This window comes from Carassius carassius, chromosome 8, assembly GCF_963082965.1.
Source record: "Carassius carassius chromosome 8, fCarCar2.1, whole genome shotgun sequence".
Lineage (NCBI taxonomy): Eukaryota > Metazoa > Chordata > Actinopteri > Cypriniformes > Cyprinidae > Carassius > Carassius carassius.
The window spans coordinates 2,749,789-2,760,475 of NC_081762.1; the positions used below are offsets into that span (position 1 = coordinate 2,749,789).

Here is a 10,687-nt window from a genome sequence, read left to right on the forward strand (position 1 = left end):
GTTCACACTCCACCTTCTGGCGGGACATTTCTGTCCAATCAGAGTGAAGTTTGGACAGCGGCCATGCATCACAGCGATAACAGACACACACAGAGTCAGACACACACACACACACACACACACACACACACACACACACAGACGCTTTTAACACTGAGTTATATCACATAACCACAGGACAACAAAAATCAGAAATCACTTTTGATATTTTTTTTACTAGTGAGTGCAGGACACGATGGTTAATTTATGTGAGGATGCAAAATAAAGTTCACAGTGACATATTATCCTCAAAAAAATGTTCATACAGTGGACTACCAGTAAATATTTGGGACCAAAATGATTCAGACACTTCGACCTGAGCATGTTTTTCTTTATTTGCTAATGTCATCTATTTCCACCACAGACTGAACAAAATGTTAATGAGTTAAATTGGTTTGATCTAATTTATCTTCAACAGCTATTCGTCTGAATTCATTACAAAGTTATCTGACATTATCAAGATGTATTGTATTTTCAGCATTATTACTCCAGTCTTAAGTGTCACATGATCTTCAGATATCATGATAATATACTGATTTGCTGCTCAAGAAAAACATTTCTGGTTATTATCAATGTTGAACACAGTTGTACTGCTCAATATCTTGGTGGAAACTGTGATGCATTTTATTTTTCAAGATTCACAGAAAGTTCAAAAGACCAGCTTTTAAATGGAAATCTTTTGTCACATTATACATGTCTTTAATGTCACTTTTTGATTTCTAAAAAGTTGTAGCTTGAATAAAGAGGCTAGGCTAATGCATAAATGTAGATCTCTGACCTGATGATCCTGGCGAGGTGGATCTTGTCTTTTGCTGGATACGGTCCATGAGACAGAAAGGCGTTTCTCAGCGCACGTCCAGCACAGGGAAAACTCTGAGAACACGTCTGTGACACACAAACATCATCTCAGGATCCAATTAAACACTGTCACTGTGCAATATGAATGCTTGACACTATCAAATTATTTATTATGTGCATATAAATGCACATACATGCATAAAATTTGTTGTTTACATATTACATATATTTATATACATTATATGAAGATTAATATATATACATGTACATACATGTATACTGTATGTGTATTTAGCTCATCAACAAACAATACAAAGCTCTTTTGTTCGAACACAAAAAGTATTTTGTCTGTTGAGGTTCTATTTATGACATCACACATGGAAGCCCCGCCCACAGTGGAATCTCATTGGTCAAAACTCTACATTAAACATCCAACATTCCGACTGGATTTAGGCTCTCAGATTAAATCGCGGCTGTGATCACGGCATAATACTCGCGCTCTCGTGGATTATTGCTGTAATAAATTCTGGGGTCATTGAAAGAGTAAAAGAGATAAAGATCATAATCCCTAGTCAGCGATAATCATCTATATTCATCATTATGTGCTGATCTATGAAACAGAAGAGCCTTCAGAGGTTTCTGATGTGTTTGATTTTGTATCTAATGTATGTTCTTGTGCACACACGGCCGATTAGCTGTTAGCGAGAGCGTTTAGCAGAGCTCACGCGTGGATTAAGAGCTTCAGAGATTCTAATGAGATGAGAAAAAATTCTAGACAGATCCACTGATTAACATCAGCATCTTCACGAGGGCAAAAGAGAGAATATATTGATCAGATGTCCTCATGGGGTTCTTAATTGTGTGTCTTTTAAACTAAAACTGTTAAAAATTGTTTTCAGTCTCTGACATTTTAAATAAAATAAAATATAAATATTGGATACAATTTTTTTATACTAAAATCAAATAAGCTGATGTACTAAAATGACTAAAACTGAAATAAAAATAAATATAAATCTAAATAATAATAATAATGTACTAAATAAATAAAAAATAATGCAGAAAATGGAAAAGCTAATAAAATTCCACATGCACATAAAATTTCCCAAACAAAATGAAATTAAAATGAAAATTTAATATATATAAATTAGAAAGCTAGCTAGTGATAATATATAATTACTCAAAACAGAATTTAAAATAAAATAAATTCTAATTAGAGATATTATAAAAACTTAACTATATATATATATATATATATATAAATACCACAGATTATATTTAATTCATTTTAATAATAAAGAAAATGTACCAAAAAAATTACTAAAACCTAAACTGAAATTAAATTGAAAACTGAACATATAAAAATAAAATCTAAATTAAAAATATAAATAATACTGTAATAGCATTTAAAATATAAAAGGTATAACAGATTCACTGTGAGTATACATTTAATCTCATGGAAAATTACAATGAACATTTTAAAGCAAACTATATTTTCTGATGAAAATGAGATGTGAAAATTTGCAAGGCCCTTTAAATTGACATACTGACATACTTTGATGAGAAATATTTGAGTTTGCATCAAGATCTCTGACTTCTGATGGCAAACGTTGGTATCTTTTCAGCCTGAGCAAAGTTTCAACACATATCATCTTAAACTCTAGAGGAGAAGTGAGAAATTTTAGCAAAAGTCTCCCCTCCACTGTCTTTAGCAGAAACACTTGAGATGAGTTATTAGTCTTTGATATGGACTGAAGTCAATGCTGTTCAGAGTGTTAGGTTGTGTTTCCTTACCTTGGGTTTGGGTGTGACACCTGTGCTGGGTCCTGGGATGGTGTCAGGTGACTGCTGCAATCACAAAGAGACAAACGAGAGCACATGAACATCACAATCTTCAGAGACAGCTCAAATGTTCTGCAGGGGTCCTTAAGGGCCGGTTATAATGCGCCGACGTGACCTTCACATGAAAAGCACTGCAGAAATGCGATTTTATGAGCTAATCCCATCTCGACAGTGACATTCTGCCATGTTTATGATGTGCTTTTGACATTTTGTCATACTACTGGATATTTCCGTATAAGCAACACTTCCTTCATGTTTGGTTTTGACATTTCACACTGATACAGCATGCAAATCATGCGGCAAACACTGACTGCGCTTTAAAAGGTGAATGGGGTCAAACTTGTGTTGAGTATTTTGATATACTATGGTACTAAATGACTTCCATATCTATATACCGTGACGATTATGCCATAGCACAACAGTGCACATGCACTAATTTATTAAGAAAAAAAACACACACACACACACAAAAGCACATGAATAAAACTATCAAAATAAACATTAGAAATCTAAAAAAAATAACAAAAACAGTTACTAAAACTAAAATTAAATATGTAAAAATGAACAACAGAAATATTTTTTGTTTGAAAAACTAATAAAAATGACAAAACCATGTAAGACAATCACTAAAACTAAAATTTTAAATATGTAAAAAGTAAAGAATATAAATATATTAAAAACGTATTAAAATGATAAAAGCACTTAATAAAATAACTAAAAAGAAAATGAAATATAAACAGTAAAAAAAAATATATATATATATATATATATATATTAAAAACTAATTCAAATGATAAAAGCATTTAATACAATTACTAAAAATTATAAAAATTAAAAAAGCACATAACATGATTATATTAAAACTAAAAATTAAACATAAAAAAAACTAATATAAAAAAACAAAAGCAAAAACGACACAACACAATTACTAAAACTATAGTTAAAAATATGTATAAAAAATGTATACTTAATTAAATATTACAGAAATAACACTAATCTACGGAAGTACCATGGTACTTTTGTTCATGGATTAACATCATCACTAACAAAACTTTGCAGGCAGAGTCTGTGACATGAGGGACTTAATGACATTTCACTTCTACTTAATAATTCTCCGTCAGCATGACATAAGTTCATATTAAACAGCGCAGTCGTGCGTCGGCTCTGAGCTCTCTAAAGAGACGCTCTGTAAGAAAGAAGGCTTGTTAGGTCTGATACAGACAAACTCTCAGTGTCTGCCTTCACTTCCAGAGCTGGATCAGTGGACAGAACTGGAACAAAGACGCTGATCCTCATTAATTTGATCAGAACTTTGATCAGATGGAGTTTCATCTGCGTGGAGTGACCCACATTCACTCCTCTATATGTGTCTTATTCTCTTACATCCAATCCTGTGTCTCCATTGTCCTATTTTACAACAGCATAATAGAATATATAATGATATTTCAGATTGCATAGTCTTTATTCTATACCACATATGTATAATTTATTATTTAAGTAACCTGCATATAGTGATATTCATTCATTGTGCAATCTGTCACTTATTTCTGCACTCACATCTGTTAAGCAAAAAGATAAACAGTAAAATATAAAAAATAAACAAAGGTTTTACAACCTGATGTCATAAGATGTCACAAATTTAAGAATCCACCAATAAAAAAACAACAAAATACGTACACTGCTGAATAAAGTGAAGGAACAGCTCTTCTAAAGAAACATGATTCAAGGATTCAAACACTTCACAACGATGCACACGCTTAACTTCAGCTTTGTTCAATTCAGCAGTTTCTATATCTAAACAAACCGCGAATTAATATTTCCAAACGGGTTTCGCAAACACTCGAACCAGGAAGATAAAAATGGCTTACAACCAACATTACCATTCTGTTATCATGAGTATCATCAAAAACCTCTGAACAATAGAGATGAATTCATTCAGCATGAATACTGTTTGAAATTCCTGTGATGAAGGTGTCTGTGGTTTTCTGCGGACTGCTTTCCGTGGGCCGACCGCATGCATCCACAGACAGACCTCTTTCAGCTGACGGATCTCTCCAGGGGCCATGCGTGCGCTCGTTGGCTTTGTTTTGACTGGGCTCTGAAGATGGTGTGTGTATCAGATTTACTGTATTGATTTGCTGGAGATCTGGAAGCTGAACTCTGTTTGGGTCAGATGGGAACTGGAGCAGACAGGCCACAGATAAACAAATGCATCAGGTGCAAAAGGCTTTTTAGATTAAAAAAAAAAAAGCATTCCTGTCCTTCATGCACAGCTAAATTATTTCGATGAAATCACCTCTATCATCATTCCTGGCTCATAAATCACAAAAAGATCCCGTTTTCTCAATGTCATTCGAACAGACCCCTAACCTTAAGCATTAAAGTACCGTGCATAACTCGTCCTGCACCATTTGTGCAAAAGACATGAATGATCATACAACACAATGTGAAGAGGTGTGCTGCTACTTTACTAAGGACTTGAGATTTTCATGTACGGTAATGACCGAGCAACTATACAGAACCAACTATCAGTAAGATGAAGAGAACAGAAGGGAAGGATGCACAGGAAGCATCCTGGTTCACTATGTAGTACACACAGTTCCAAAGTACAGTGAGTCTGTCTGTCATTATGTGTCAGAAATGGATTACTCTCAGATTAGAGCAGTAACACACACACACACACATTCACGCACCTCTATCTTGCATGGCTTGTGGATAAATCTGTCGCTCTGGATGAGTGCACTGCAAGATGGAGACATCAAACAAGCCTTGTCTTTCTCACTAAGATTTCATTACATCCACAGGCGCTCACACACACACACACTCGCACACACATCCACTTAGCAGCATGAGGACTGTGTCATTAAGTGCAGCTTCTCCATCAGAGAATTGCAGTGAATTCCATATGAGACGTCACATCAGCACACACTTTCTTTGAAACGCTCTTCCAGAGACTCATCTGAGAATAATCCCAGCGCTTTCACAGGAGAACCACGCTGCTCAGAGGTAGCTCTTTCATAGCACACAAGACTTCATTTAGGAATCAGCGTTGTCTTTTAGATGTCTCTCCTAAAACAAGAGACCACATCTGAAATAGTGTAAGAGTGAAATTAATGTCAGGAATGACTAAAGTTTATTTGACTGAAATCTTCATATTGAGATCTTTTTTTTTCTCAACATCTGAGAAACTCCTCATTTAATTTAATGTTATTGCTGTTTAGGAGAAACTATTTTCTTTTCTCATGGTTTGTCCTACACAGCACAAAAGTCTCCTTTGAGCTCACGGTTCTCATCGCATGGACAGAGAGCACTGGACATGTTCTTAAAAATAAGAGATCTTCAATGGTTCTTTGCAGGGACTTTGGTTTGCATTCTTATCTAGAACAAAACAAAATGTTCTCTTACAGCATTATATGACATTAAATCATAAAGCATCAAAGGACTCTAAAAAGACTCTGTAAACTTTAATAATTTGTGTGTAGTTAAAGGAATAGTTCACCCAAAAATGAAATATGTAGGTGAGTTTGTGTCTTCATTATATTTGGAGAAATGTAGCATTGCATCAATTGCTCACCAGTGGATGCTCTGCAGTGAATGGGTGCCGTCAGAATGAGAGTCCAAACTGATGATAAAAACATTACAATAATCCACTCCACTCCAGTCCATCAGTTAATGTCTTGTGAAGTGAAAAGATGTGTGTTTGTAAGAAACAAATCCACCATTAACGTCAGACCGTCACTAGAGTCCATTATCCATAATAACAATTCTTCCAGTGAAAAAGAGGTCTGGTCTGAATCAGAAATGTGCTGAAATCTGCACAGATCAAACACTGTTTACAAGCCAAAACAGTCCAACAGCTCTAAACATGTGGCTGGATTTTGATGTGAGAGACAACAGGAGACTTTTTCACTGCAGGAAGCATTATTATGGATTCATATGTTTCTCTTTTGGGGTTTTTTGTACTCTAAAATGTTCTCCTTTAGCATCAGCTGTTAAAGCCGTCAAGAAAGCTTTATTTTTTTTACTTGCAGCTGTGTTTTACAGCAGCAGAACCTGATAAACAGATGCTGCAGTAGTTGCTGTCATTGCAGCACACAAGGAAACAAATGTCACGATTGTAATATTTGTTTCACATTTAGTTCTAATGAGGCTTTCATTTTTTATTTCTCTAATCACCCCAGAGCGGATGAACTGAGTCCAATGAGCCTGAACCAAACATTCTGTTCGAAGCCGTAAGAAGCCTCAAGGTAAAAGACATCTCAAGCAACACATCAGAGACAAAAACAGACGAAACTCTGAAGAACTATGATCATTCTAGAAAGTCTACAGAAGTTACTGAATAAAACTCAGAGTTACAAAAGTCTTCATTGATCACTGTGGATTTCCTCTCATCCTCACGATTAATCAGGTCTTATACAATTAAGAGGTATTCCCCCCAACACTCACAAACCAGCAAAATAATTCTCATCTTCAGGCATCTGAAGCGCTGAATAGCTCCTCTGTCACACCACTAGTGTATAAACAGAATATATATCAGCTCTTTCCATACAGTCCACAAAAACCTACTGTGATGGTACAACAGTTCAATAATGGTATCAGACACCAAATGATCACAGCATTAGAACGCCACATATTTATATGGTCGCTTGAAAATATAAAGGTTCCAAATAGAACCTTTACACTCATGATGTCACACTGAGTATATTTTAAATAAAAACAACCCCATTATGCAATATTCCAACAATACTGCATATTCTATACAGCTGCAGAACAATATTCATAAAACAAATAGTCTATATATCAGCTATTCTGCAGCTCAGTTTCAACTGTATTTACACGGTGCACAAAATTACTTCAAGAAAGTCTCCAAATACCACAATATAAAGTATGCTTTACTTTACACCCTAATTGACTCATTCAGGCTTTAAAAATATAATTCTGCTATTACAAAATGTACTACGGTAACCAGTTTCTATCTGTTATTGTGATGATAGCAAAAAAAAAATGTGGCCAATCGGGATGAGACGCTAATGTGAAAAAGAAATTACACAGAAATGACAGGAATATTCCCACAGCATCCCATAATAATTCATTATTTAACATCAGCTACAAAACTGATGCATTGGTACTTTGGCAGAAACTATGGTTGCCATGGTTACTTGTATAAGGGTGCAATATTAAAAAGAATGGTAATCAAATTTAGCAAATATGAACCGCAGAACATTTTCTATTTTCATGATGGGGAGTTACAGCAGGTGTGCGTGTGTGTGTTTGTGTGAGAGAAAGATAATGTGTTTGTGTACCTGACTGTGTGTGTGTGTGTGTGTGTGTGTGTATCTCTGTTGCCTTAGATACCACGACTGAAAAAACATTAGAGCCTCTCCTTCATAATCAATGTAATCTGGAATAATGCATGAATGCATTGACAGCACGCATCACTCTTAACGTGCGGTTGTTCGCGCGCATCCACAGCGTTATAATCTCAGTGATGGTGGATATGGGTGGTGTACTGATCACGAAACACACAGTGTTCATCACGCATATACTGGTAACTCACGCTCTTTTTGCGCAGGTTCAGTCCGTGCTTTAACAATCCGGGCAGATCTCGGATCTTCTGCTTGATCTGGACCTGATCCCTGGCGGTTCTGTTCCATCTCCAGCTCGACAGGAGTCCGTCCTCCGCGGAGCAGGGGATGCTGTCGGATTCCTCCATCATCATCTTCCTCCTCCTCCTTCTCCTCTTCTTCCTCCACCTGCTCTTCACGCACACGGACAGCGGAGCGACATTCCGCCGCCGCTCGATAATCTCCAGCCGCCGCAATGAGAGACGAGACCTGCCGTACACTGCTGCTCCACCCAGCGATCACACACACACACACACACACACTCTCTCTCTCTCTCTCTCTCTCTCTCTCTCTCTCTCTCTCTCTCTCTCTGTCTCGCATAGAAACGCATACAGCGGTCACACACACCTCCGCTGGCTAAATGTGACCCTGGAGCACAAAAGTCATCAATTATCTGAAAGCTGAATTAAATCCCTTTCCATGGGTGTATGGTTTGTTAGGACGACAGTATTTGGTCGAGATACAACTATTTAAAAATCTGGAATCCAAAAAATAAATAAAAAATGAGAAAATTACTTTTAAAGCTGTCCAAATTAAGTTCTTAGCAATGTATTTACTAATAAAAAAAATACATTTTGATATATTTACAGTAGGAAATTTACAAAATATTTTCATAAAACATGACCTTTACTTAATATCCTAATGATTTTTGGCACGTAAAAAAATCGATAATTTTGACCCATGTGTTGTTGGCTATTGCTGCAAATACACTCGAGCGACTTAAGACTGGTTAAAATGCTCCAGGGTCACAATTGAGGACATTCAACAGCCTTCTATGAAATCTGCACCTAAAAGAAAACTTGTAATAAAATACTTTATTTAGCCATCAACATAAACTATTATATTCCCAGTGCTGTGATTACTACACAATGATTCAAACAGAAATTGCAGATTCCAGATTAGGCAAAATGAGAAACATTTTTAGTAACATAATCCATTACATTACACATAATAATCAGATTACTTTTACATTACTCCCTTGATCTGACCTGACTCGTTTATCAAATTGATTCAAACATTTGTTGTTATTAACATGAAGTGCATTAAACATTGCATCTGACAGAGAACCAATGAACATGCAAATGTGATACTTGATTTTTTTTAATATTTATTTTCAAATCTCAGGTGCACTTCAAGTCTGCCTAAATATATTTGGTGAAAAATGTTCAGATGACAAATAGATCTGTGAATCTGTGCATTTGAATGTGTTTGGAAAACAAAAGGATCCCAGACATAGGCTTAACCTACAGAGAAAATTCAAACAAAATTTCTCGAGCCAAAACTGATTTTTCCAGCTGGTCCGGATCAATGAGATGCACAGAATAGTTTAACCTCTTACTGACCGGCTTCCTTTACACCCAAGTGCACAATAAAGGAGAATTGTTTTGCATTTGTCTCATTTCTGATAATTTTTTTAGATCTAAAGATAGAACCCAAAACAATTTCAGCAGAAAACATTATTTTATATGGAAATTATTATTATTCTGTTCAAAATAATATTGTATTTATTTAATAGATTTATTTTATAAATGTTATTTTGGAATATATAAGTTCTGAATGCGAGGATGATAATTCAATTAAATTTATTCATATTAACAACACAGGTTAAAAAGAACCCAAAACAATTTCAGCAGAAAATATTATATAAAAATATAAATATTTTTACACACGCATACTTTGCTTATTTAATGAGTAAGAATCCAGTCACATATTTTAAATTAGTGGATACAGTTTTGCAGAAAATATAATTTTATATGTAAAATAAAAGTATTTATATTATTTCTAAAAAGTAATATGAATTATATATATATATATATATATATAGATAGATAGATATATAATATTTATATATATATAATTTTTACTAATTAGGGAAAAAGTGTGTGTGTGTGTGTGTGTGTGTGTGTGTGTGTGTGTGTGTGTGTGTATGTGCACACAGTGTTTTTCCCTAATGAGTAAAAATCCAGTCACATCTAAATCATCAGTGGATTAATTTTATACATGAATACACATGAACTTTGCACCAAAACGCCTGAAAGGGACAGATCTCAGCATCTACAATGACCCACATGTCTGAATAAATGAATCCGTGTGAAATCAATATCCCAGTTGGAGGTTGAATCAGAAGAACTGGTTTGGTCCTCAGCTCTGTGTTGCTTCTTGGGACGGGACGCTGTGTTAAAGCGTTGGTCAGGCTGTTTGTCTCTTCAGACTGCTGTTGATAATCCTTCATTCCATACAAGACACATCAAGTGTTTTCCAGCATCGTGTAATGGACTTATCGCTCGATGTCTGTCAGTTACAAGGTCAGAAGCAGGTCTCTGATTGTTTCGGTGCTCTGGCTTGTATTTGAAGACAGGTGGATGGACACAGATGCTTACAGATGC

The 10,687-nt window shown here is 35.3% G+C and overlaps 1 protein-coding gene across 1 annotated transcript in view; it reads right to left on the reverse strand.

Annotated features, from left to right (window-relative positions):
• The window catches only part of rapgef5a (Rap guanine nucleotide exchange factor (GEF) 5a), a 57,282-nt gene extending 48,734 nt beyond the window's left edge, over positions 1-8,548 (reverse strand). The window contains exons 1-3 of the mRNA XM_059555589.1: positions 8,234-8,548; positions 2,629-2,682; positions 818-924 (exon numbers count right to left, since the gene is read on the reverse strand). Of these exons, the coding sequence (XP_059411572.1) occupies positions 818-924; positions 2,629-2,682; positions 8,234-8,395 (323 nt within the window). The 5' untranslated portion in view covers positions 8,396-8,548. The remainder of the gene's footprint in view (positions 1-817; positions 925-2,628; positions 2,683-8,233) is intronic.
• Positions 8,549-10,687: the final 2,139 nt, after the last annotated feature.